The 25,901-nt window shown below is 64.4% G+C and overlaps 6 protein-coding genes across 7 annotated transcripts; 3 read left to right on the forward strand and 3 right to left on the reverse strand.

The window, feature by feature from the left end:
• Positions 1–763: 763 nt before the first annotated feature.
• CPNE7 (copine 7) lies at positions 764–7,437 on the forward strand. 2 transcript variants are annotated; one of them, XM_014874463.2, is made up of 16 exons: positions 764–880; positions 1,508–1,888; positions 3,638–3,820; positions 3,889–3,963; positions 4,339–4,413; positions 4,489–4,572; positions 4,657–4,746; positions 4,898–4,996; positions 5,344–5,430; positions 5,507–5,566; positions 5,651–5,784; positions 5,908–5,962; positions 6,113–6,164; positions 6,232–6,365; positions 6,475–6,711; positions 6,986–7,437. In XM_014874463.2, the coding sequence occupies exons 2-16, from the start codon at positions 1,685–1,687 to the stop codon at positions 7,121–7,123; spliced, it is 1,707 nt and encodes a 568-aa protein (XP_014729949.1). In that variant the 5' UTR covers positions 764–880; positions 1,508–1,684; the 3' UTR covers positions 7,124–7,437. The 2 variants fall into 2 exon arrangements, with proteins under 2 accessions (XP_014729949.1, XP_088028269.1); XM_088172143.1 differs by lacking the exon at positions 764–880 and adding an exon at positions 1,263–1,307.
• A 1,933-nt stretch (positions 7,438–9,370) lies between these two features.
• On the reverse strand, positions 9,371–11,316 carry LOC106852040 (sulfotransferase 2B1-like). Its single transcript, XM_014874439.2, has 6 exons — positions 11,156–11,316; positions 10,541–10,749; positions 10,266–10,392; positions 10,098–10,192; positions 9,844–10,024; positions 9,371–9,766 (listed from the first exon to the last, which is right to left on the reverse strand). The coding sequence occupies exons 1-6, from the start codon at positions 11,292–11,294 to the stop codon at positions 9,651–9,653; spliced, it is 867 nt and encodes a 288-aa protein (XP_014729925.1). The 5' UTR covers positions 11,295–11,316; the 3' UTR covers positions 9,371–9,650.
• A 619-nt stretch (positions 11,317–11,935) lies between these two features.
• DPEP1 (dipeptidase 1) lies at positions 11,936–15,999 on the forward strand. Its single transcript, XM_014874429.2, has 11 exons — positions 11,936–12,061; positions 12,453–12,587; positions 13,512–13,644; positions 13,888–14,020; positions 14,096–14,246; positions 14,343–14,412; positions 14,676–14,852; positions 14,935–15,019; positions 15,096–15,171; positions 15,320–15,455; positions 15,703–15,999. Exons 2-11 carry the CDS (start codon positions 12,469–12,471, stop codon positions 15,877–15,879), a joined length of 1,257 nt encoding a protein of 418 aa, XP_014729915.2. The 5' UTR covers positions 11,936–12,061; positions 12,453–12,468; the 3' UTR covers positions 15,880–15,999.
• A 933-nt stretch (positions 16,000–16,932) lies between these two features.
• On the reverse strand, positions 16,933–20,452 carry CHMP1A (charged multivesicular body protein 1A). The gene is made up of 7 exons (XM_088172147.1): positions 20,369–20,452; positions 20,157–20,176; positions 19,542–19,619; positions 19,151–19,297; positions 18,810–18,938; positions 18,537–18,724; positions 16,933–18,364 (listed from the first exon to the last, which is right to left on the reverse strand). The coding sequence occupies exons 1-7, from the start codon at positions 20,373–20,375 to the stop codon at positions 18,343–18,345; spliced, it is 591 nt and encodes a 196-aa protein (XP_088028273.1). The 5' UTR covers positions 20,376–20,452; the 3' UTR covers positions 16,933–18,342.
• A 162-nt stretch (positions 20,453–20,614) lies between these two features.
• On the forward strand, positions 20,615–23,881 carry CDK10 (cyclin dependent kinase 10). Its single transcript, XM_088172146.1, has 14 exons — positions 20,615–20,818; positions 20,926–20,998; positions 21,389–21,460; positions 21,542–21,644; positions 21,759–21,840; positions 22,195–22,262; positions 22,462–22,514; positions 22,609–22,678; positions 22,758–22,817; positions 22,904–23,027; positions 23,108–23,247; positions 23,350–23,402; positions 23,480–23,595; positions 23,699–23,881. The coding sequence occupies exons 1-13, from the start codon at positions 20,615–20,617 to the stop codon at positions 23,575–23,577; spliced, it is 1,200 nt and encodes a 399-aa protein (XP_088028272.1). The 3' UTR covers positions 23,578–23,595; positions 23,699–23,881.
• Positions 23,882–24,134: 253 nt separating this feature from the next.
• SPATA2L (spermatogenesis associated 2 like) lies at positions 24,135–25,856 on the reverse strand. The gene is made up of 3 exons (XM_014874423.2): positions 25,751–25,856; positions 25,169–25,517; positions 24,135–25,091 (listed from the first exon to the last, which is right to left on the reverse strand). Exons 2-3 carry the CDS (start codon positions 25,514–25,516, stop codon positions 24,282–24,284), a joined length of 1,158 nt encoding a protein of 385 aa, XP_014729909.2. The 5' UTR covers position 25,517; positions 25,751–25,856; the 3' UTR covers positions 24,135–24,281.
• Positions 25,857–25,901: the final 45 nt, after the last annotated feature.

The following is a 25,901-nucleotide window of genomic DNA, read 5'->3' on the forward strand; positions in this document are numbered from 1 at the left end:
GGGATGGAGCACTGGGCACTGGAGCCCTGGCACAGCTGCATGGCTCCTGGGCGGTTCCAAGAGGCAAGGTGTGCCTGGTGAGGTGTCAGTTGCTGTCCAGTTGCCACGGTGTCCCTCCAGCCCCTGTGTCGCGCTGTGGGTCGGTGCCTCCTGCCCCACCGAGCTGTGCTAGGGGCTGTGGGGGGAGTGGGAAGCAGCCTGGCCTATTTCTGCCAGGCAGCCTGGGGATTAGCTCCCGAAGCCTGGGCCCTGCAGTGCCCTCGTGCTCGTTAGCCCTATCTGCATTTTAATCCCTCCAAATTTGAGCTAATTACATCATCTTCCGTAAAGCTGGGTTGACAGCACCGCAGTGCTGGGGGGACAGGGGTAGGTGGGGGGTCCCAGACTGGGGACTCATCCTATGGGGCTTCATGTGCATGATGTGGGTCTGGATGCTCCAGCATGTGGGGAGGGCACCCTGGGGGTTTGGGTGACCCCACCCTTGTGCTTGGGCTGTTGGCTCAGAGTGTGGGGGGCCAGTGCCAAGGTGGTGGCCTTGGGTACCCCATGGGGAGCAGCTGAGGAGGGTGAGGGGCTGTGACTGTGCCATGGGGGTCTCACCTAGAGCAGGAGCTCCTGTCCTGGCACAGCCAGGGTGCTGGGGACCCTGGGGACCCCGCTCAGCCCCCATGCAGGGTGGGCTCCGCTCCGGAGCCGGCAGCGAGGCAGTTAACGGAGCTTGTCATCCATCTCCCTCTTAGGGCTCCGCTCCCGAGCTGCAGCTTGAGTCAGTTGTGTGGAGGTGGCAGCGGCAGCAGCTCCGGCGGGCACACCGGCACGGCGGGCACACCCCGAGCCAGCCCCTGCCCCGCCGTGCCCCAGCCCGGGCCACCAGCACCAGGTGAGGGGGCGATGGGCAGGGTGGGACCCGCTGTCCCCTCCACCGAGCCATGGATGATGCCAAGGGATGCCCGCGATCCCGGGGAGGGGGACGGTGCCCACCGGAGCTGGGGCACCCGAGCCATGTGCCGGGGAGTGCCGGGCACTGCTTGACTTCCCCAGGAAACTTTGGCCGGGCAGCGAGGGCACAGGCGGGCAGGGGCTGCTCTGCCAGGACGAGAGCCCCTCGCTGAGCCCCAGCATCGCCTGGCTGGGTGTTACCAGCCTCCGGGGGCACGATGAACACCGTTCCCAGCACGGGGGGAATCCCTCACCTGGCGGCACCCACGCGGAGTTGGTGTCCCCACTCCCCTCCGGAGAGCCCTGCCCAGGCTGGGGGGTGCTGGGAAGGGATTTCTACTCCACAGCCCCACACGGGGTACTCCAGGGTGGGTACCCCACCCACCTCACTCAGGTCCCCCTTCCCCTCGGGACACATCCTGCCCTGGGGTGGGGCTGGCACGGCCCTGCAGGACCGTGTGAAGCCCACAGCAGAGCCCATGGTGCTGGCTGGCACTTGGGGGTACACGGGCAGTGCCACGAGGGTGCCCCAGCTCCTGCCACCCCACCGTGCTTTGATGCCTTTCAGGGCCCCGCGGAGCCACCGGGACTGGCACCGGCCACCCCACCTCGGAGAGTGTCCCTGGGGTCCCTGTCCTGCCACCGGGGCCGTGCTGGCACCGCGGGGCACCGTGCCCCGGGCATGACGGGCACCTGCCCGGCTCCCTGACGGCTCCCGAGGCAGCGACCGCCCCGGTCGGCCCCCATGCCTTTCGCCCACGGGGCCGCGGGTCCCCGAGCCCCGGCTGGCATGGGCGACGTGCCCGAGCCGTGCCCGCAGGCCCCGCTGGCCGTGCTCTCCAAGGTGGAGCTGCGGGTCAGCTGTAAACACCTCCTGGACCGCGACACCCTCAACAAGTCGGACCCCTGTGTCCTGCTGCTGATGCAGTCCCAGGGCCAGTGGATGGAGGTAGGAGAGAGTGGGGGTCACTGCTGGCACCCACCGGGCCGGGCAGGGCAGGGTGGGACCAGGGGATGTGGCAGAGGGTGGTGGATGTAGGGGGCTGCAGGGTGGGGTCCAGGGTGCAGGGCAGGGGTCAGGGTGCAGGAGATGGTGGGGAGCAGAGTACAGGGTACAGAGCAGGGTACAGGAGACCACAGGGAATGGGGTGCAGGATTCAGACCTGGGTACGGGGTGCAGGATTCAGACCTGGGTACAGGGTGCAGGGTGCAGAGCAGGGATGCAGGGTGGGGTGCAGGAGATGATGCATGGTGCAAGGTGCATGGTGTAAGACAGGTTGCAGGGTTCAGGACAGAGTGCAAGGTTCAGAATAGGGTGCAAGGTGCAGAACAGGGTGCAGGGTTCAAGGTACAGGATGCAAAGCAGAGGTGCAGGATGGGGTGCAGGAGGTGATTAAGAGTAGGGTGCACAGTGCAGAACAGGTTGCAGGGTGGGCAGGGCACTGTGGGGCACCCAGGAGCCTGTGGGGATGGTGCTAACACTGGGTCACATCCAGGCCAGTGAGGCTGGAGAGCGGGGCGGGGCGTGGTGCCCACCGCGTGTGGCTCCAGAGTGGCTCCACTGTCCCGGGACAGGGACAAGGGACACCTTAACCCCCCTGCGTGGCTCAGCGCTGGAGCTCTGGTGCTGGCACTGGCGATGGCAGTGGGGCTGGCACAGCTCCTTCCACCCCTCCCCATGCTGAGCTCTGGTCTGGCACCGGCAGCTCCGCTCTAATCGCGGCCGCTCAGCCGGCGGATTTAGCGCTAAATCCTTCGGCGTGTCATCGACTCCGCTGGAGCCAGCGCGGATCCGGGGGGGACAAGGGCCCCGTGCCAGCTGCGGTGTGCTGTGCCATGCCAGACACGGTGCTCTGTGCCACACTCTGCGCTGTGCTGTGCCAGCTCCAAGAGGCAAGAGGGTCCCTCCTGAGCCACCTTTTGGAGTGACTCCTGCTCCAACCAGCCCGTGTCCCCCAGACGAGGGGGTGCCTGGATCTGGCTCTGAGAGCTGAGATGGCCCCAGACCTGCTGGGTCCAGAGGGTCCGAGGCACCCAACACCCACATCCCCAAAATGATGGGCTGGCAGTGCCCATGCAGGAGGGACACAGGTGGCCACGGCAGGGTGGGCTCGACAGATGATGCTGGACTGAGTAGGCAGTGGGCAGTGGCCAGGGGCTGGCAGGGTGCCCTGGCCAGGATGTGTCCCCTTGAGTCAACACTGGCAGGGACGAGTGCGGGGGAGGCTCCGGAACTGCTCGGTGCCTGCTGCCAGCACGGCCAAGAGATCTGAGCACCCACTGCCCACTGGGGCCACCATGGCCAGGGGCTGGTGACCCCCAGGTATGGCCACCCCAGGACGGGCACAGCAGCTTGCCCTGGCACCAACCCATTGCTCCTGCTCCAGCGGAGCTGTGGCAAAGCATAGCCAGAGGCAGAGTATCCCCTTGGATGACCAGTGGGAGCAGCATCCCAGACCCAGGGCTGGCAGGGCTGGAGGCTGTGGGGGCACAAGGGGCTCCTCCAAATGCCATTCACTCGGGCACAGCTGATCCTTGCCTGCATTCCCTGTTCCCGCACCCCTATCTCTTCACCCCCTCAGCCTGGCACGTCCCATCCCTTCATCCCCCATCACAACAGCCCCCATTCCCCACCCCTGGGTTCCCACACCCCTGGGTGAGCCCTGGCACCCCAAGGCCCTGTGCCAATCCCACACAGGTGGATCGCAGCGAGGTGATCAAGAGCAACCTGAACCCCGTGTTCGCCAAGATCTTCACGGTCGATTACTACTTCGAGGAGGTGCAGAAGCTGCGCTTCGAGGTGTACGACAGCCACGGCCAGGCTGGTGTGGGCACACACGATGACGACTTCTTGGGGGGCATGGAGTGCACCGTGGGGCAGGTGAGCCTGGGGACCCTCACCTGGGGACCCCACGAGGGTGTCCCCTCCCCAACCCTGGGCTCTCGCAGATCGTGGCACAGAAACGGGTGACGAAGCCGCTGTTCCTCAAGTACGGAAAATTTGCGGGCAAGTCCACGATCACGGTGAGCACCAGCCTGTGCTGGGGGTGACAGTGGGGTGGGTGACACTGAGCAGGGACACTGGGGTGGCACCAAACCCAGACACAAGGGTGACGCCGGGATGGGGTGCACAGGTGACATGGGGCTGGAATCCTGGGATGGCACCGGACTGGGGTACTGGGACATCTGGGTGGCACTGGACTGGATCAGAAGGGTGGTACAGACTCTTGGAGGTGGGGAGGGCTCAGGGTCCCCGATGGCATCTACTGGCCATCCTGAACATCTCTCCTGTGCTGGAGAGGCACGTGGGACCCTGTCCCCTCCCAGGGCACCACGGGGAGGTGATGGGCAGGGGGACAAAGCTGTGCCAGGCACTGAGCACCCCCGGCTGCCTCTCAGATCATCTCGGAGGAGATCTCGGGGAACAACGGCTACGTGGAGCTCGCCTTCCGTGCCAAGAAACTGGATGACAAGGTGAGCTGGGTGCCAGGGGGAAGCAGGGCAGGGTGGGCAGGGTGGGCAGTGCTCCCTCTCATCCTCCTCCCCCAGGACCTCTTCAGCAAGTCGGATCCCTTCCTGGAGATCTACCGCATCGACGATGACCGCAGCGAGCAGCTGGTGTACCGCACCGAGGTGAGCCAGGGTGGCACTGGGACCTCGGCTGCCCCAGGCCACCCCGGGGCTTCCCGACCCCATTGAACCCCTCCCCTCCTGCAGGTGGTGAAGAACAACCTGAGCCCCATCTGGGAGCCCTTCAAAGTCTCCCTCAACTCGCTCTGCAGCTGTGAGGAGAAGAGGAAGCTGAGGGTGAGGAAGAATGATTCCTGCCTATTCCTACATTCCCTATTCCTGCCCTGGGGACATCCGTACCCCAGCTTCCCTGGGGGTGTTCTGGGGACCCCACAGTGCTGGGGGCAAGGCTGAGGACCCCCTGGTGCCGGGGCTGTGCCCATCACAGTGCGTGGTGTGGGACTATGACTCGCGGGGCAAGCACGACTTCATCGGGGAGTTCTTCACCACCTTCGAGGAGATGCAGAAGGCAATGGGGGAGAACAAGGTGGGACATGGGGACACGGGGATGGCCAGGGTGTCACCCTGTGTGCTGCCAGCAGAGCCTGTCCTAGCAGCCACCTTCCAGCTCTTCCTCTGGGTTTGGCATCATTTTCTTCTCGCTGCCTGTTTGGGGAAGGGATGGTGGGTTCGGGGTTTTCTGGGGAATCAGTCATGGATAGGGTGGCTGGGAGTGGGGGAAGGCAGCTGCACCCTGGGGCTGTGGGGGTGCAGGGTTATTGGGCCACAATGTTCCGGGGCCGTGGGGTCCCCACGAGTGGCACCGGGCTGGGGGTGCCGGGGCTGGCCGTGTCCCGGGCGGGGCCGCAGGCAGCGCCGGTACCGGTGCCACAGGTGCAGTGGGACTGCATGAACCCCAAGTACAAGATCAAAAAGCGCAACTACAAGAATTCGGGGGTCGTGGTGCTGCTGGACCTGAAGGTGAGTGCCTGGGAGCTGTGCCAAGGTGTGCCAGGCTCCGCGGGGCAGGGCTGCCTGACGCGGGTCCCTCTGGAAGATCCACAGGGTTTACTCCTTCCTGGATTACATCATGGGCGGCTGCCAGATCCATTTCACGGTGAGCAGCGTCCCGTCCCTGCCCAGCAGGGACACACCAGTGACCCTGCTCACCCTGGGTGACCCTCACTGTCCCCCCCCCCAGGTGGCCATCGACTTCACGGCCTCCAACGGGGACCCCCGGAACAGCTGCTCCCTGCACTACATCAACCCCTACCAGCCCAATGAGTACCTCAAGGCTCTGGTGGCTGTGGGTGAGATCTGCCAGGACTACGATAGGTTGGTGGCTCTGGCAGGTCCCCCAGGGCCACACACACTGGTGATGTCCAGCTTGGGGTCAGATCTGCTGGTGACAGGAGCTCAGTGATGGCACCAGAGCTCCTCATACCCCTTCCCTTGCAGTGATAAGAAATTCTCGGCTCTGGGCTTCGGTGCCAGGATCCCCCCCAAGTACGAGGTGAGGGGGTGTCAGGTTGTGGGACCCCAGGGATGTGCTCGTGCCTCTGGGTACCCTCGGCTGTGGCACTGGTGGGGTTTGGCAGATGCGAGGGGCTGCGGTAGAGGGTGCACCAGCTGCCCCCTCCCTTCCCTTCCTCCCTCCCTCCAGGTCTCCCATGACTTCGCCATCAACTTCAACCCCGACAATGATGAGTGTGAGGGTGAGTCCAGCTCCAGAGGGGCCGGATCCGTGTCTGGGATGCCCCTCACCTTTCACACACCCCGCAGGCATCCAGGGCGTCGTGGAGTCCTACCAGAGCTGCCTGCCCAAAATCCAGCTCTACGGCCCCACCAACGTGGCTCCCATCATCTCCAAAGTGGCTCGTGTGGCGGCCGACGAGGAGCGGACCAAGGAGGCGTCGGTGGGTCCCTCTGTCCCCCGGGGCTGGGCTGAGACCTTGCACACTCGTGACACCCGTGGCTGCTCCGGTGTGGGGTCAGGCAGCCCCCCGAGCATCCCTGTCCCCCCAGCAATACTTCATCCTGCTGATCCTGACGGACGGGGTGGTGACGGACATGGCAGACACGCGGGAGGCCATCGTCCGAGCCTCCTACCTGCCCATGTCCATCATCATCGTCGGCGTGGGCAACGCCGACTTCACGGACATGCAGATCCTGGACGGGGACGACGGCGTCCTGCGCTCCCCCAAGGGCGAGCCCGTCCTGCGCGACATCGTCCAGTTCGTCCCGTTCCGCGAGTTCAAGAACGTGAGTGGGGCAGCGACGAAGTCCTGATCCTGCCTTCCCCTCCATGCCTTCCCCTCTTTCCCTTTCACTCCTGTCCCCTCCCTTCCCTTTCCATCCCCGCCCATCCCGCCCCCGATTTGTCCCGTCTCCTCTTTCTCTCTCCCATCCATCTCCCTTCTCGTTCCCTCTCGTCCCCTTCTGTCCCCCCTGTCCGCTGCCGTGCCCTCCCCCTCCACACCCGCACACGGTGGCACACGGTGCCCGAGGTCACCCCGGTGTCCCCGGTGTCCCGCAGGCGTCACCCACAGCCCTGGCCAAGTGCGTGCTGGCGGAGGTGCCCAAGCAGGTGGTGGAGTACTACAGCTACAAGGCGTTCCCCCCGCGCTGCCCCCGGCCCCCCACCCCCGACCCCAACCTCGGCTCCCCGCAGTGAGCGACCCCCGAACCCCAACCTCAGTTTCCCCGACCCCGACTCCGGCCTCAGTTTCCCCAGTGAGAGACCCCCAGTGCCCCCAGCCCCAGCCTTGGGGTGGCCCAATGAAGGGCCCCCGACCCCAATGTCTACGTTCCCCAGTGAGACCCCCCCACCACTGTCCCGCTGTGGCGTGGGGACAGATGGGGTCCCCGCCAGGCCCTGCCCTGCCACAGCCCGGACCCAGCCCTCGGTCCCCTCGGTCCCCGCTTCTCTGTCACTGTGATACTTGGAGGCTGCATGATCCCCCCAATAAAGCACCACCCCTGTGCCCATCCTCCTGTTCTCTGGGTGCCGACTCCCACCCTAGGGGGAGTTCTGGAGGGGGTGGGTGAGAGACTGGCAGCTCCTGGCTGCTTCCACGGTGACACCTGGTGACAAGAGCCCAGGGCAGCCCCAGCCCCCACATTTCGGGTGTCCGTGGCCAGCAGCGTGCCGGGAGCGCCGGAGCAGCCGTGGCTTTGATGTGCCAGAGCCGGCGCTCGCCCCGCTGTGCCGCGGCCCCGAATCCAGGGCACGGAGCGGGGAGAGGCGGGCACGGAGCGGGCCCTGCTGCCCGGCACACGGCCAGTGCCACGTGCTGGATGCCATGTCCCATGTCCCATGTGCCGTGTGCCGTGTTCTGTGTGCCATGTGCCACATGCCATGTGCTGTATAACCCATGCCACACCCCACGCACCATGTGTCCCCAGCTGTGTTCCGTGTGCCATGTCCCATGTGCTCTGTGTGTGTATCCTGTGCCATGGGCCATACACCACGTTCACATTCCCTGTGCCATGTATTGTGCCATGTCCCATGTGCTGTGCATGCTGTGCTGTGTGTCACATGCCATGGGTCATGCACTGTGTCCCACGTGTCTGTCCCATGTGCCACATGCTGTGTGCTATGCTCCATGTATCTGTTCCATGTGACATGTGCCTTGTCATGTTCCCTGTGCCATGTTCTGTGTGCCGTGTGCCATGTGCCATGCGTCATGCTGTGCCACGTGCCATGTGCTGGGCACTGTGCCGTGCTGCTGCCACGGGCTGTGTGCTGATGCTGCCAGCATGGTGGCAGCAGATACTCCTGGCGAGGTGACATCCCCAGGGGTAAGGTGTGCCCAAGGCCACCACAGGGACTGAAGCCGGGGCCTGGCACAGCCTCGTGGGGTAAGGGCCACCTGAGAGCCGCCTGCAGCTGCCACTGAGCTGGGTTTCAAGGTGCTGCCACCTCCCTGGGTGCAGGTACAGGTGCCAGGCTGTCCCCATGTGGTGTCACTCATTGGGATGGCCCTGCTGGCCCTTAGGCACTGCTGGCAGCACAAGGCACAGGCACAAAGCACGGGCAGGGGCGCAGTACCTGCACCCCCATTCAGCACCTATTTATAGCTCCTGATTCATCTCCTGTAAGGCGGGATCAAGGATGTTGCCGTGGAAACCCAAACCTGCCGCCTGGAGGCTGCAGCAGGGGCCAGTCCTGGCACGGGCAGGAGCTGGTACCCCAATCCATAGGGACAGATCTTGGGTGGGTGCAGAGGGACCCCACGGTGCTGGGAGTGCCCAGAGACACCACACTGGGTTGTCCCCTCCGGCAGGAGGGGCTGGCAGAGGTGGCAGGAGTGGCAGGACATCGGTGCCACTGTGCCACAGACCCCAAGGAGAGTCTCACCACCTCCCCGCTCTCAGCCAGCCCTAGCCAGGCGTTCTGGTGGTGCCAGGGCCAAGCCCCCACCCAGCTCACCCTGCAGGGTCAGGGAGCCAGTTAAATATTGACTGAGCTCTGCTTGCTGGGGGCTCCAAAGAGCAATTCCTTGGAGCATGGAAGGAGAGGGGCTGAGGAGCTCGGGGTGCTGCCTCCCTGGGAGACCCCAAGGTGCTGGGATTGTGGAACAAACCCCTCAGTGCAAACACTCCAGGAGGGGAGATGGGCAAGGGGAGCATCCAACCTGGTTAGTCGGGGTAGGGCGCACTGGAAGGGGATCCACTGGGAGGGAGACTCTAGGGATGGAGGGCCCTGCTGAAGGAGCCAGCTCCGTGCCACCAGCCCTGGTGGCAAACCCTGGTGACTGTCGGCCCCGGAGCCTGGCACCCCGCCCTGGCCCGTGCTCCCACCCAGTCATTTCTTCCGGGCCGTTGATAAGGTCCCCGGGGGATGCATCCCCACCCCAAACCACTCCTGATAACAGCAGCTCTTCCCGCTGCTTCTCGCCCCACACCCCTGGGAACTGCCTGCCTGGGAACAGCAATAAATATTTATTTCCGCAGGGCGGGATGGGCGGAAAGGGGAGGTCACGGCCACACGCCCCCGGCCAGGGGGAGCGAGGCCACAGGAATGGCCACAATACATGGCTGGAAAAGTTCCCCGTCCTCAGGGAGGTGAGATAGTGCCATGGCTCCACACCAGACCCCCAGCCCCAGGTGCCGGGGTGACACAGGGGGTGTTTTATGGGGTCTCCATGTGGTGGTTCTCAGCAGGGGAGGGCTCAGTGTCCCCCCAAACCCCAGGACCTTCAGGCCATGGGCCATTGCGAGGGTAGCTCCACGTCCCCCATCTCCTCCTGGTAGCGGCGGTTGAAGAGGGCATTTTGCTCGGGGGAGAAGTGGCTGCGCCAGTCCCCAACCACCCCTGTGGGACAGAAGGGACAGGGAGTCAGGGATGCTGCATCCTTGCCCCCCACCCCCCTCAACCCAATTCCCCCCCACCTTTGCGCATGAAGCGGCCCTGGCTGTGGTCCATGATCTCGGCAGGGATGAGGGAGTAGTTGGTCATGGCGTTGTCCTTCATGGCAGAGAAGCTGCAGTGCTGCTCCAGGGCTGCCAGCGTCTCCGGGGCCAGCGGGCACCCCAGGAAGCTGCTGAGGCGCTGAGCTGTGCCACGCAGGTCCTGGGGCAGGAGCAGGGTCAGCACCGGGCACCAGGAGGGACGGGGACAGGGATGGGGACCCAGCGGGGCTTACCTGGTGCAGCTCCTCGTAGGTGACGTAGAGGATGTCCAGGAGGTGCCGCTGGCTCAGCCAGCCCTTGACGTGGTCAAACCAGGAGCCGTAGTGCACTGGGGGAAGGTGAGCGGTGATGGGGGACCCTGAGGCTGAGTTCCTCCCCACCCAGACTCCCCCAGTCCCTACCTGTGCCCTCGAGGAACTGTGTCAGGAAGACATCGAAGGAGCTGGGGTCGGGCAGGAACTTAGCCAGGTGGTGGAAGTGGTAGAAGGACACAGCGACGTCTTTGGGGTTCCTGGCCACGTAAATCACCTGGGGGGACACAGTGTCACCCTCACAGCTCGGGGGATTCCTCTCCACCCCGCTCAGAAAACCCCCAGTGTTTCCCCAGCTCTGGGAAGCCCCATGGGTGTGGGATGTCCCTGCAGGGACCCCCCCAGACCCTGGGGACCCCTCGCACCTTGGCCTTGCTGCGCTGCAGGGCGGGGGCCAGGACGTGGGCGGGCAGGTGCGTGGTGAGGAGCCGCGGGCTCTCGGTGTCCCGCAGAGCCTGCCTGCAGTAGATCTGCTCCAGCCAGGGCGCCCGCTCCCAGTTGGGAATGGTCTTGGCTGGGCGGGCATCTCCAAGGCTGTAGAGCAGCGTCAGGATCTCCTGCATCCAGGTGGTGCCTGCAGAGGTGAGTGTGAGGGCAGGGCCACGGAGCACCGCGGGGCTCGGCACCATGGCATGGCACATCATGGCACTGCGTTGGCACGGGTAGCACGGATTGGCACAGCAAGGCACGGCTCAGCCTGTCCGATCCCATCCCATCCCAACTCCTCCTGTACCAGCTGGGCTGGCAGTGCGTGTCCCCCCTACCTGAGTCCCCAGGGCTGGTGACAGTACGGCAGCAGGACAGGGGCTCAGGGGACGGGACCTCCTCAGTGGCCGCGGGGACCAGGTCCGGGTGTCTCCAAGCCCGGCCACCTCCCAGCCCCGCCGGCAGCTCCAGAAGAGCCCCCCCGCTCCAGCCCGGGGTCCCAGCCCTGTCCCACCGCGTCCCCTCCTTGTCCCCGTGTCCCCCCATCCCCTCACCCGATTTGGGGTAGGTGGCGATGAGCACATCGGTGGGGCGGAAGGTGAAGGCGGCGGCGAAGCCGAGAGACTCCTGCGTGTGGAGGTGGCCGGGCAGGGAGATGCCCTCAAAGGTCTCGGTCACCTTCATGCGCTCCATGGCCCGGCCGGGCGGGACGAGCCGGGAGCCGCTTAAATAGCGGCGAAAGAGGAAGCCGCGCCGGCGGGCGGGGGGCCGGAACCCCCCGGCACATTCCTGCTGGGGAGCCGGGAATCCGGCCGCGCTGGGGCCAGCGCCGGGAGAGCGCTGCTGGCAGGGGCTGGGACACCCGGGATGGGATGGGAGGGGATGGGTGGGTTGGGATGGGAGTCCTCCCTTCCCGGACCCACCGGCGCAGCCAGGAGAAGCGTGGGGGTCGCGTCAACTCGGGGAGGGGGCCAGGAAGCCCGAGGGATGCCAGCCCCACACCATCCCCACCCTGAGCTCCCCATGGCTGGCACTGGAGGAGAGGGTTCCCGTCCTAGCACACCCCAGGATGAGGTGTCCAGTTGGAACAGTCATCTCCACGTGGCTCCATGCCATTCCCAGAAGCTCCACTAAGGCCTCTTGCTGGGAAGGACACCACAGCTGGAGCCAGCAGGGATGCGCAGCATCGCAGGACAGCCGTGCCTCAGTTTCCCCTCGGGACGCCGCAGCAGGACCGGAATGTGGGGGATCCAAGCACACATGGAGGAGCAGCAGCAGCCCCACACCACGGCCGTGCCACCCCGGCTGCTTCCCCCCGGGCATGAGGCTGCTCCGGCGCCATGGCGGGGGGTGGCTCTGGGGTGGCTGGAGCCCATCCCAGACCCGTCACCGCACGCAAGCCGGAAAACTTAATTCAGAGCCGTCGCAGACAGGGACTGCCCAAGTGTCCCAGGGCCGGGGTGAGCGGGACCAGGGGTGTTGGGGGTGCCGGGGATGCTGGGGGTGCCAGTGCTGGACCGGGGGTGCGAATGGATGCCGGTGCTGGGGAGGCTCGGGCGCAGATGGGACTGGCGCTTTCCCAGCCGAAAAAAATCTGGGCTTCATTAGACGGGTTGGGAGCGTCGCAGCGGCTCGGAGAGGCCCTGGCACGGCACAGCCACCAGGGCTGGGCTGGGGGAGGCCGTGGTTGAGGAGCCCTGGCACAGCCCACCGGGCACAGGGCACCAAGGGAGGGGTAACGCTGCGCTCCTGGTTATTCATTGACGGCGGGAGGGGACTGAGGAGAGCGGGGCAGCCATCCCAGTGCATGTGCTCACACGGTGGTGGCAGGTTCTCCCTTGTCCCCAGCAGCACCCAGCAGGAGAAGATGCCAGGCGGGAGCGTGTGGGTGCTGGTCCTGGTGCTGGCGCTGGCACTGCCCAGCACTGGACAGCAGTCCCTGGATGAGGCCAAGCGCATCATGAACATCACACCGGTCATCGATGGGTGAGCAAAGGTCACCTGGCCCCGCAGCGTGCCGCTGTGGGAAAACCCCAGCTGGGAAGTCCTACTGGGACAGCCCAGTGGGGGATTCCTGGGCCGGGCATTCCAGGGCTGTGCGGGAACGGGAAACAGCTTACCCAGGGGATCCCCATGCCAGGCACCCCAGGGCTGTGTGGGGACAGGGGACAGCTTTCCCCAGGATCCCGTGGGACCTTCGGTGCAGCCTAGGGGATCCCCGGCGCCGCAGCCCAGCGGGATTGGGCAGGGTACCGGGAAGCCGGGGCAAGGCTGCCCTAGGGGGAAGTTCCTGCTCAGCCCTCAGTGATGTCCCCGGTCCTTTCTCGGGACCCTCAGGAGGCTCCGGTCCCCTGCAGCATTTCCTTGTAGATCAGTGTTGTGCCACTGGCACAGGGAGCAGGGCAGGGGGAGCAGGGGGATGTGGGACTGTGACAGGAGCAGGAAGTGGCACCCAACCCCGATCCTGCCACTTCCCCAGTGGCACTGCTGGGTGTAGGATGCGTGTGGCAGGATGTCCCTGCGGTGATGTCTCTGTCAAAGGGCTGTTGGGCTGGCTCCCCTGGGTGTGAGAGCTGATGAAGGGTTGGAAAGGTGCATGGGAGGGTCCTCTGGGGGTCCCACATGGCACTGTCCTCTGGGAGTGGCCTGGACAGCTCTTGGCTGGAACTGTTTGGGAGGCTTTTGGCTGAGGGGACAGGTGGGTGGACAGATGGGCTGAGGGGGGTGGGGTGGAGGAATGGATGATGGATAATGGATGGATGGATGGATGGATGGATGGATGGATGGATGGATGGATGGATGGAATGACAGCCAGATAAGGGGACAGTTTGTGAGGCCAGCCTCAGGCAGCCTGAGGGTGAGTGGGCAGAGGGTCAGGCCACTCCTCACTGCCATCCTGTCCCCGCCCAGGCACAATGACCTGCCCTGGCAGCTCCTCAAGAAGTTCAACAACCAGCTGAGGCTGCCAGAAGCCAACCTGTCAGTGCTGAACGATACCCACACCAACATCCCCAAACTGCGCCAGGGGCACGTGGGCGGGCAGGTGAGAGCACCAGGGCAGGCATTGGGGTGGGCTCTGGAGAGGGCAGGGGGCATCAGGGTGGGTAGAGGCACCAGTGAGGATACCAGTGATGGTGGGGGGCACTGGGGTGGGCAGGGACACTCGGGAGGGCACCAGGATGAGCACTGGGGTTCTTGGGACAGCACCAGGACTGGTGGAGACACTGGGGTGGGCAGCAGGGAGGGCAGTGCCCATGCTGCCATGCTGATGGAGTGCCCGTGGCAGTTCTGGTCGGTGTACGTGCCCTGTGAGACGCAGAACAAGGACGCAGTGAGGCGCACGCTGGAGCAGATGGACGTGGTGCAGCGCATGTGTGACCTGTACCCCGAGACCTTCACCTGCGTCACCGACAGCAACGGTGAGCGGGGACAAGGCACCACGGGGGTGCTGACAGGCTGTGCCCACCCCAGCTGATGCCCCCACGCTTCTGCAGGCATCCAGGAGGCGTTCCAGAGCGGGAAGGTGGCCAGCCTCATGGGGGTGGAAGGTGGCCACTCCATCGACAGCAGCCTGGGCGTCCTGCGCAGCCTCTACCGCCTGGGTGCCCGCTACATGACCCTCACCCACAGCTGCAACACCCCCTGGTAGGACTCCCAGCGGGGACACAGAGGGGTGGCAGGGCTGGCACGGGGGGATGTGTTCAGAGGTGAGGCCGCTCTGATGCTCTCCCTGCTCTGCAGGGCTGACAACTGGCTGGTGGACACCGACGATGAAAAACCTGTGCACCACGGCCTCTCACCCTTTGGGAAGGTGAGGAATACCATCAGTAATGTCCAGGAGCAGTGGCATTGTAGGAATGTGGTACTGGAACCTACTGGCCTCATGCTGGGTGCAGTGTTCCATCCATCCATCCATCCATCCATCCATCCATCCATCCATCCATCCATCCATCCATCCATCCATCCATCCATCCATCCCATTAGCTAAAAGCCACCCAAGCAGCTCCAGACATCCCCATGGGGGACCCCTCCCATGCACCCCTCAGCTCCCCAGCTCCATCCCTGTCCCTGTAGATGGTGGTGGAGGAGATGAACCGCCTGGGCATGATTGTGGACCTGGCCCATGTCTCAGTGGACACGATGAAGGCCGTGCTGAACATCTCCAAAGCCCCGGTCATCTTCAGCCACTCATCTGCCTACGGCATCTGCCCGCACCGCCGCAATGTGCCCGACGACGTGCTGCAGCTGGTGGTGAGTGTGGGGGCATGGCAGGGGCAGGACAGGGACTGGGGGGGTCTGGGGGGTCTGGGGGCTCAGGGCTGCTCCCCTCCAGGCCTCCACGAGAAGCTTGGTGATGGTCAACTTCTACAACACCTACGTGACCTGCAGTAACACAGCCAACCTGTCTGACGTTGCAGGTGAGGAGGTGCCCAGGTGGGTGGGGGGTGGTAGTGACCCCCCCTGCCCTGCTCACCCCAACCCCCCTCCCCACAGACCACCTGGACTATGTGAAGAAGGTGGCTGGTGCCCAGGCTGTTGGATTCGGTGGGGACTACGACGGGGTCACAGGGTAAAGAGGATGATGGTGCAGGGTGGGATGGGACAGTGTGTCCCCACCATTGGGACTTCCTGAGGGGTGGGGGTGTCCCCCCCTGCACCCTGTGTGGGCAGCTGGGGGTGCTGGGACTGGCCCAGCTGTGAGCTGTGGGGTGGCACAGGCTCCCCACTGGCCTGGAGGATGTCTCCAAGTATCCTGCATTGGTGGCTGAGCTGCTGACGAGGAACTGGACAGAGCAGGAGGTGAAGGGGGCCCTGGCTGAGAACCTGCTCCGGGTCTTCAGAGAAGTGGAGAAGGTGAGTGAGGCACAAGGATGTACAGGGCAAGGGGACACTTGGACCATGGGGACACAGTGGCACAGGGACATTGGGGCAGCAGACACAGTTGGAACATCAGGGCGTGTGGCACTCAGAAATGCACAGGGACACATGGGGGACGTGCATGGGATGGTGTGGGGTGGCACAGGAAAGCGTGGGGTGGCAGGGGCTCTGTGTGGATGGGCACTGCCCATCACAGCAGGAGCCCACCCTGTCCCCACGGCAGGTGAAGAAAGACCTGCAGGGCACAGCTCCCGCTGAGATCCCCATCGCCTTCGAGGAGCTGGAGGGGTCGTGCAGAACCAGCTACGGGTACACCAGCGGTGCTGGCACTGCCCAGCGCCTGCCGCCAGGCCTGGCACTGGTGCTGGCACTGGTCCTGCTCCTCTCCGAGCTCTTCTAGCCCCCGGCTGCCACCGTGACCCTGGCACCGTGCCCAGGGCTGCCGGGTGGGGTACGATCCTGCGCCCTTTTCTGCCGGACCTGCCGGCAAAATAAAACCGTGGCTCGAGCAGCGCCGGCAGCGAGTGTCCGTGTGGGGCTCTGCGGGACCCCCGCGACACCGTGGAGATGTTGGGCCACCCCGGCATGCTAGTGGCCACCCCCGCATGTCACCGGCCACCTCGGCATGTCACCAGCGGGGCAGAGCAGCAGGGTCCCGGCGGTTCTCACACCGGGAAGCTGTAACCGCACCGGGAGTGACACATCCCGCAACACCTGGCCAGGGCTCTGCCGCGCTGCCTCCGCAGGATGCTTCCATTAATCATTAGTTAATTAATTGGCTACTTAATTATCTCCTTAGCAATTTCCTCTCGCATTCAGGAACAGCCTGTCGGAGCGGAGGCGGGAGAACAGGCAGGGGAAGGAGAGCCATCTTCCTGTGGCATTCGGGGTTTGGCTGAGGCACAGAGCCCGTGTGCCAGCCGGGCACGGGGAAGGGACTGGGGACAGGGAAGGCATCCCAGGGAACAGGGCAAAAATGGGAACAGGGAAGGGAAGGCTGCACCCTCCTCCCCGCAGCCCCGCCCCTGGGCAGGGGCTGATGGCAGGATAGGTGCGGTGACAAGCTCGGGGTCTCCCGTCGGGAGCCCAGCTTGTCCCCACGAGGGCTGGGGAGCGGTGCAGGGAGCTGGGCTGGTCCAACCCTAACGGGGAAGGGAGCTGGGCTCCAGCTGCTCCGAGCTCCTGCTCACTCTGGTCCCCCTGTTTCGGCCACATGAAAGGGACAGGTCCCTGCAGGAGTGGTGACAGTGGGGGAAGGGGGTTGTCCTCGCCCTCCAGAATCCCCAGAGTGGGTACTCCGAGCCACTTCCCAGCTCCTGGATGGGCAGAGGCTCTGGGAACAAGAGCAGTCTCTTCCTCCTCCTCAGGTCCAGGGCAGCCCCCTGGCACCAGGTCCTGTCACAGGGCAACGGGGACCACAGATCCAATCGCCATCCACACCCCCAACACACACTGCGGTGTTCAGAGATTGTTTATTTAAACCCACAGAAGGGCATGGACACGGTTTGGGGAAAAAGAAGGCAAATAAGACAGACTTAAAAAAAAACCACCATGAAACCACACAGAGACAGCCCGGGGAGAGGGACAGGGGGCAGGTCTGGAGCCCCCAGTGCCACAGGGACACCGTGCAGGGAGCCAGGAGCCAGGCACAAATCTCCAGGGTCCGCTGCCTCCTCCTCTTCCTCGGTGGCGAGGAAGGCTCTGTGTCACCAGCCACACGCTCCAAGGCCACTGAACTCAGGAAAAACAATCAACGCAGCGGGAAGTGTTTGTGCCGGGGAGGTGGCCCCCGTGACATCCCCCAGAGGTGAAAGTTCCTCCTGGGAGATCCAAAGGAAACAGCGCTTCCTTCCTGGAGAGCTTCCAGCAATCCAGCAGCTCCGCGGTGCCGGGGATCGCGCGGGAGGGGCACAAACAGTTCCAGCCCCAGGGCAAAGGCGACAAGGGACAGGGATGAACAGCGGGAGGGGACGCAGAGAACTGACCCCAACCCCAGCCCGGTGCCAGCAGCGAGGGGACAGACGATATCCAGGGACGAGGCACAGGGATCGAGACAGAGCTGCCCCCGGGATGGTTTTGCATTCCCTGCCACACCCACCCAGCAGGGGGACATTTGGGGACGTGTCTGCAGCCACCACAGCCGCTGCAATCCGCTCCCAGTGCTGGACATGGATCCTCACTGGTCCAAACTGGCAGTCAGGGCCGGGATAACCATTTCCAGCTGGCAGTGCCTGGGGAATGTGAGGATTGACACGCACAGGGTTGGGCGGGGGGGGCTGTTCCAAAGGGCACTTCGTGGTACGGGGCTGGGGGTGTCGGCCCAACAGGACACGAGCAGCAAAGGGCACAGGGACAGTGACAGCGAGGGAGGGGAGACCCCGGTGTCACCACCCCTTCCTGCAAGGCACCGACCTCCCCAGATCCACAGCCGGGCACAGGGCCCTTCCCACAGCTCTGCCGGAGACTGGGAACCCTGCGGGTTCTCCTGCTCCTCCCAAACAGCTCCTGAGGAACTCAGCCCACAGCTCAGCTCTGGGCAGGGACAGGGAACAACAGAGGAGTTGGGGAGCAGCATCCCGAGACCAGGAAAATCCCCTTAGTGTTCCATCAGCAGCGGGATGTGGGGCTCTGTGGGGCAGCACCAGCAGCATCCCCAAACGAAACCCCCCCACAATCCAGCACAGCGTTCCTCAGCCATGGGAGTGGCCACATTCCCGCCGGGATCGTTGCCTGCTCAGGGAAGGGCTGTCACCCCCCTGAGATGAGTCCCGAGGCAGGGGGGGCTGGGGATGTGCTGGGGGGCTGCGGGAGGGGGTCCCGGCTCCGCCGCCGCCGCTCCAGCGCTGCCGTGAACAGGGGGAGCTCAGTTCCGCAGGGCAGCCAGCCTGGAGGGCAGAGCAGGAGAGGAGAGCAGGTCAGGACAGCAGGAACAGCCTCAGCTCGGGAGCAGCTGCAGCCAGGGGACTCCAGTCCAGGGGACTCCTCTGAGCCTCCCCAGGAAGGGCCAATCCTTCCACATCCTGGGAAGCACTATGCAGGAATTGGGAGAGAACCAACCTCCGGGACAGCTGGTCCTCCTGGGAGCGGACAGAGCTCTCCCCCACGGCCGAGGCCCCCTCGGGCAGCTGGCTGAGCTGGTCCATGATCTCCAGCCCGTTCTCCTCAGCAATCTGGACGATCAGGCTGTCCACCTGCTCCTGCGGCGTGCTCAGCGTGGTGGCCGAGCTCATGGAGTCCTCCATGACCTGGGACAGACACAGCCCTGTCACCCTGCCCGCCCACACACCCAGCAGGGATCCCCCCAGCATCTCCTTGATGCCTGGCACTCACCGACGTGTGAACATCCAAATTCTGCACTTGCTGCTCGAATTTGTCCATCACTGCCGACACCTTCTGCAGGTCCATGGAGCTCAGGGCCTTGTCTAGAGCCTTGGTCACCTGCGCCATGTTTTTCGTCACCTGCAAGAGGAGATTCCTTCAGGAACGCTCTGAGGGTTACAGACAAATCCAGGCACTGTCCTGACACCATCCCAGGTAGGATGAGCCTGTCTGTAAGGTCTGAGACCAGCAGACATTTTGGGGAACGGGGGGAGTCTGTGGTGGTTGGAGGCAGTGAGAGGGGAAGCTCCATGTGGGGATAGAGCTCCCAAATCCCTGCTGGAGGCTCTTACCCCTTTCATGGTGACGGCTGTCTGCACCTTGGAGGCCACAGCATCCACCCGGGACGCCATCCGCAGCCAGTTGAGCCCCTCGTTCTTCTTGCGGATGGCATTCTCGGCATAGACCCGGGCACACTCCACGTTCTTCTGCTGCAGGGCCTGCACAGGGAGAGCCCACTCTCAGAGAGCCCTCCACGCATTCAGACCAGCCCACAAAGGGCTGGGAATGCCCCAGAGCAGGAATAAGACACCGCATGTGTCACTGGGTGTGCCACATTCCCCTGGCAGAGCCAGGAGCAGAGGGTAGGGAGGGGATCGGGACCCTTCCTGCTCCCACACAGTGGGAGGAGGGAATTCCAACTGCCCCACAGTGCTGAGCACCGGCAGGATGAGCCCCACACACCTTTTTAACTTTGGCTTGCTCGGCCTTGGAGTCCTTCTCGGCTTTCTTGGAGAGTTTCTCCAGCTGCTTTGCCGTGAACTGCAGAGAGGAGCGGGACAGCAACGGGATCCAGCAGGGCAAGACCAGGGACAGAGTCATGGGATGGTTTGGGCTGAAAAGGATCTCACAGCCCATCTCATCTCACCCCCTGCCATGGGCAGGGACACAGGTTGCTCCAAGCCCTGTCCAGCCTGGCCTTGGACACTTCCAGGGATCCAGGGGCAGCCACAGCTTCTCTGGGCACCTGTGTCAGGGCCTCCCCACCCTTCCAGGAAGGAATTCCTTCCCAATATCTCATCTAACCCTGCCCTCTGGCACTGGGAAGCTGTTCCCCTTAGTGCCACAGTACCAGTGCCCACCTGTCCTACCCCAGCCACCTCTTAGTGGCCACGGCTGCCCGACCCTTTGCCCATGGCACCTCCGGTCACCCCTGCAGGCCGAGACCTCCTCCTGTCACGGTCCCGTTCAGGAGAAGCTCCGATGAGGCCGAGCCAGCGGGCGGAACCGGCCCCGGGACCCTCCCGGGACCGGCGATACCAGACGGAAAGGAGGCGGAAGGGCCTCCGCTGCTCTCACCTTCAGCTGGAAGAGCGTGTCTGGAAAGGAAGGAGAGCACAGTCTCAGCGACACGACCGGGACCGGGTACCGGGGACCCCGCCCACACATCCCGGCCACCAGTCCCGGCTCCGACCCTCACCCCTAGCCCCACCCCTCAAGACCCGCCCCAGCCCCACCAGGAGGCGCCGGTGCCGCCCAACCCCCCCGGTACCGCTCAACCCCCCCGGTACCGTCCATCCTGCCCGCCGCCGCTTCCGGGTGCAGCCGCCGCTTCCGGGGTGCGCGCGCTGAATCTCGCGAGAGCGACGCAGCGGCCGGGGAGGTGGAGGGTCACGTGGGCAGCGGAAAAGCCTTGGGGATGTCGCACTCAATTAAGGGGCGGGGCCGCGAGGTGAGGGGCCGTACGGGGGTGGGGCTATACCGGGACAGGCTCGCTATTGGTCTTTCCCTAGCAACGGTTGCCAAAGGCTTAAGGCATGTGGGCGGGGCCTGAAGTGGGCGGGGCCTGCGGCAGGATCATATTGCGCGTGTGCAGAGCTGAACTCGCTTTCGTAGATATGGCAGCGCTTGAGGCGGGAACGACGCAAGCGGGATCGGGACCGGCTGAACCAGAGCTGGAGCCCCTGCGGCTGCGGCGACTGCGGGGCGAAGGCTTCTTCGAGGTTCCGGCAGCCGATCGGGTGAGGGCAGCGGGCCCCGAGAGTGTGAGAGGGCTTGGGGCCGACGGGGCTTCCCCGGTGAGGAACCCTCGAGACAGCACCGCCTGAACGCGGCTCTTTGGTTTCAGCTGGGACGGTGCCGCAGCGTGAAGGAGTTTGAGAAGCTGAATCGGATCGGAGAGGGCACGTACGGCATCGTGTGTGAGTGCGGGCGGTGCGTGCCGGGCGGGGAGCTCGGACTTAATTCCGTTCTACTGCCTGCCATGGGCAGCGACGCCTTCCCTAGGATCTCGTTGTTCCGTCCAGCCTGGCCTTGGACACTTCCAGGCGTGGGGCAGCCATAGCTTCTCTGGGAACTTGTGCTAGGGCCTCACCACCCTCACAGGAAGGATTCCTTACAGATATCCCATTTAACCCTGCCCTCTTTCAGTAGAAAACCCCTCTCCCGTCTAGAATCCCAGCACGGTTTGGCTCGGGAGGGACCTGAAGCTCACCCAGTTCCCATTCTGTGGCTGAGCTGAGGGAGCCGAGGTGAGGTGGGACAAACCCAGGTGTGTGTCCTGGTGCCAACGTGTCCTGTGCTGCCCCCAGACCGTGCCCGGGACACGCTGACCGACGAGACAGTGGCACTGAAGAAGGTGCGGATGGACAACGAGAAAGATGGTAATGGAGGAGTGGGGGGGGAACAGGGGCTGCTCTGGCTCCAGGCCATTCCTGCAACACGGTTGTTCCTCCCTCCCCCAGGAATGCCCATCAGCAGCCTGCGGGAGATCACCCTGCTCCTGCAGCTCCAGCACCCCAACATTGTAGAACTGAAGGAGGTGGTTGTGGGAAACCACCTGGAGAGGTCAGAGTCCCATCTGTCCTCCCTCTGCCTTCCAAACCTTCCATGGAGCCCTGAGCCACCTCAGCAGACAAACCTGTTCTGAGGGATGCTCTGACCTGACCTTGTCTCCAACAGCATTTTCCTGGTGATGGGATACTGCGAGCAGGATCTGGCCAGTCTCCTGGAGAACATGCAAACGCCTTTCTCAGAGGCTCAGGTACAGGGTGGGGCAGGATTTGGGTCCAGCACCCCTTAGAGGGTGCTCCCATTCCTGCTAAAATGTGGACACTGTGAAGGGCTCCCTAGACCTTGAGCTGGGGGATTCCAGGGATTGTGATGGAGCCTGGGCTTTGCTGACTCTCAGCGAATCCTTCAAGGACTTTCCAGGCTGGGTTTGGGGCTGGAACAAACTGTCTGAGAAACAGAGCGGGAGGAAAATGCCTACCCAGAACCTCCAGGGAGGACACAGGGATGGAGGGACTGCAGGACAGCCCAGTGGGTTTGGTCTGTGGGGTTTTGTCCAGTCGTTGCTGCTCCCACAGAGGTCACAGCTCCTGTCCTCTGTCCCCAGGTGAAGTGCATCATCCTGCAGGTGCTCAAGGGCCTGCAGTACCTCCATGAGAACTACATCATCCACAGGTGGGAGTGGCAGGGTGCAGCTGCGGGGGGACGACAAAGGGGACACCTCCCATGTCCTGGGAGCACCGTCAGTAGCAACTCTGGGTGGAGCTTTGGTGCCCATCAAGTGTGGGAGCACCAGCAGGGCAGGGAGGCCATGGAATGATGGGATTGGATTTTCCTTGTGGTCTCTCACCTCCAGCTGCTCTTTTTCCCATAGGGACCTGAAGGTCTCCAACCTGCTGATGACTGACAAAGGCTGTGTGAAGATAGGTGAGTCCTGGCACCTGCACCTGGCTGTGCCTGCTCTGTGCCATGACCACAGCTCAGAGCTGGGCTCCCTCCTGACTCTGCCTCTCTGTTGCAGCTGATTTCGGCCTGGCACGCACCTATGGGATGCCTCCTAAGCCCATGACCCCCAAAGTGGTGACTCTGTGGTAAGTGGCTGGTGCCAGGGTGGGCACTCCCAGCGGGACAGGCTCGTGCCAGCTCCGCCACTGAGTGTCCCCGCTGCAGGTACCGCGCACCGGAGCTGCTGCTGGGGATGACGACCCAGACCACCAGCATCGACATGTGGTAAGGGGGGGGCTGAGGCTGCCTGGATGGGGCTGGGGGGCTGCAAACTGCAGGGGGATCACTAGAGAGGCTCCTGTGCTCTGCAGGGCTGCTGGCTGCATCCTGGCTGAGCTGCTGGCACACAAACCACTGCTGCCAGGCACCTCTGAGATCCACCAGATTGACCTCATCGTGCAGCTCTTGGGGACACCCAACGAGAACATCTGGCCGGTGAGAGCTCCCTGCCCTTTTTCCCTGTCCTTTCTCCCTGGCTGCTCCCCCTGCCCTTCCTCACACTCCCTTTCCCCCAGGGGTTCTCCAAGTTGCCACTGGCCACCCAGTACACCCTGCGCAAACAGCCCTACAACAACCTGAAGCACAGGTTTCCCTGGCTCTCAGAGGCTGGGCTACGACTGCTCAACTTCCTCTTCATGTATGACCCCAAGAAAAGGTGAGAGCCAGGCAGGACCTGCCCAGGAGGAGCCAGGGATACCTGCCCCATGCTGTCCCCCAGGCTGGGGTAGTCCCTGCCACTTGCCCTTGTCCCCTGTAGGGCCACAGCCAAGGACTGCCTGGAGAGTTCCTACTTCAAGGAGAAGCCCTTGCGTAAGTACTCCCTGTCCTGGGGCAGGGCAGGATTTGGGAGGCTTTGGGCCCTGCTGACCCTCCTCTGTCTCCCACAGCTTGTGAGCCAGAGCTGATGCCCACCTTCCCGCACCACCGGAACAAGAGGGCAGCTGGCACGGTGGTGGAGAGCCAGGCCAAGCGCAGCAAGCCCTGAGCTGTCCCATGGGATCAGGTGTGATGTGTCCTAGCTGAGGTGGATTCCCTCAGCCCAACAGTCCCAGCACCATGGATCCATCCGTTTCCAGGAGGGCTCCTGAATCCATCTCCCTGTCCAGGACAGAGCAGGCTCCAGTCCGGGGCCGGGTGAGCGTGGCGCCAGTGCCAGGAGAGAGGAGAGATGGGGCCTGGGGCTGCCCGAGCTTGGCAGGGTGAGTCCTGTCCCACAGGGGTCCTGACTTGTGCTGTCTGTGTGGGGCAACCCCAATTCTGCCATCAATAAAAGCATCTGGCAGTGGCAACATTGGGAAGGAGTGACCTCATTGCTTGGTGCCAGCAGGATTGGGAGAAACTGTGGCTCTGCTCTCCTTTCTCTGTGTCACCCTGGGGACAAGGATACCTCCATGACACCTCAAGTTCTGCCCTCCTTTAAGTGGATCCCAGCCCCCACTCTCAGGGAGGCAGGAGCTGCTCCTGCAGGGTGAGGTATCCCTGCAGACCCTGCCCCTCCTGGACCAGGCATCTTGATCCCCCTCACCAGAACAGAACACCCCATGCCAAAGCAGCCACTTTACTGATGCACTGAATAATTTACAGGGATTAATTACAGCAGGGCCTGGGCACCGCTGTCTCAGGGGCTGACGAGTCCGGGTCCTTGTGCCAAGCAGTGCCTATCCCTTCCAGCAGGCAGCAGCAGCCGTGTCAGGAGCGGGGTGCAGAGCCCTCGGCCAGCAGCATGTCCAGCTCTGTGCGCTGCAGCCAGAGCCGCTGCTGCCGCTCCCCGCGCAGCTCCTGGCCGCGGTGCCGGCTGCGGCAGGCGTGTCCCACGGCACAGCCACGGCCGTGCAGCTGCCGGCAGGTGCTGCAGCAGTACGAGGGCAGCATGCCCCGGCGCAGGCACGAGTGCAGCTGGTAGCAGGGCAGCTCTGGCGTGTCCTGGAGGGAATCCTGGGGTTCCCCCAGCACCTGCAGATTTCTGCCGGTCCCCTGCTCTGGGAAGAGGTGAGAGGAGGTGTCTGGATCGACGCTGCCCACAGGCTCTGGCCCAAGTGTGTCATCGCAGCGTCCCCAACCCCTTGTGGGCACATCCTGAGGGTCCCTCCACAGCGCTGGGGGGGCTGTGTCCCTGCCCCCTGTGTCCTCAAAGCTGTCTGGTGTCTCTTGGTAGAGATCCACGCCATCACCGCAGTCAGCAGCCATCCTGTGCTGCGTCCCCAGGTCCTGCAGCATCTCCAGGCACCCCTTGCCACTCCCGGCCCGATGCCGCACCTCCAGCAGCTCCTCGGCGCGGGGCCATTGCAGCCGCGGCGCCAGCTCTGCCAGGATCTCACACTCCAGGCGGCAGGCGAGGAAACCGACAGCAGCGGCGATCAGCGCGGACCCCGGGGGCAGCCGGGCCACAGCCAGGCGGTGCTGGTCCTGTCTCTCATAGCCCAGTCGGCCCAAACTCCGCACCAGGTCAGCTTCGGGGAGCGCTGGGCGCAGCAGGTGAACGTAGGCGCCAGAGAAAGTCTGCAAGGAAAGCAGGGAGTGTGGCTGGAGGTGTCTGGGCACCCCCAAAACATCCTCTTACCACCTCAGGGCCTCACCGGGATGGTGCCGAACTCCCGGCGCCACGGGAAGAGGTAGAGGTTGACAGCCGCCAGCTCCAGCAGCCGGAAGGCGCCGGCCAGGCCTTGCAGTGCCCGCCCGGGGTCGGGGTGGTCCCGCAGCCCCCGGGCCAGCAGTGTAAGGGCATCCTCGTGCAGGGTCCTCAGCAGCGCCGGCTCCTGCTGCAGCCGCTGCCGCAGCCGCTCCGTCACGGCGGGGCCGGGGCAGGTTCCGGCGGGGCCGAACTCCCGCTCCAGTGAGCGCCGGTACTCCTGGTGCAATTCCTGCCGGAATTCCTGCCCGTAGTCCTGCCGGTGCTCCTGCCGCAGCGCCGAGCCTGCACACATCCTACAGGTACAGCAGCGTGAGACCCTGCCCCGGGACCCCGATCCCAAACCTGTGAAATTCCCCCCGCCAAATCCTCAGCTTCCGATCTCGGGTCCCACGAGGCCTCCCCGGCCCCTCCCTGCTCTCAGTCCCCCCGGTGTCACTCCCTGGCCCCAGTTTCTCCCCCCCACGAGGCCTCCCGGTGTTCCCACCCGACCCTGGTTCCTCTCCGGTTCCGGTTTCTCCCCCCGCACCTGCCGGTCCCGGCCGCTCGCGCTCCCTTCCCGCTCCCCTTCCGCGCGCACCGGGCCGGAACGCACGTGCCACCCGTAGCTCCGCCCCCGGGGCGGGGCTGGGCCCGCGCCATAGCGCCCCCTGCCGGGCGGGAGGACCTGCGGGGCACCG

Source organism: Sturnus vulgaris, chromosome 12 (assembly GCF_052056855.1).
Source record: "Sturnus vulgaris isolate bStuVul1 chromosome 12, bStuVul1.hap1, whole genome shotgun sequence".
Classification (NCBI taxonomy): Eukaryota; Metazoa; Chordata; class Aves; order Passeriformes; family Sturnidae; genus Sturnus; species Sturnus vulgaris.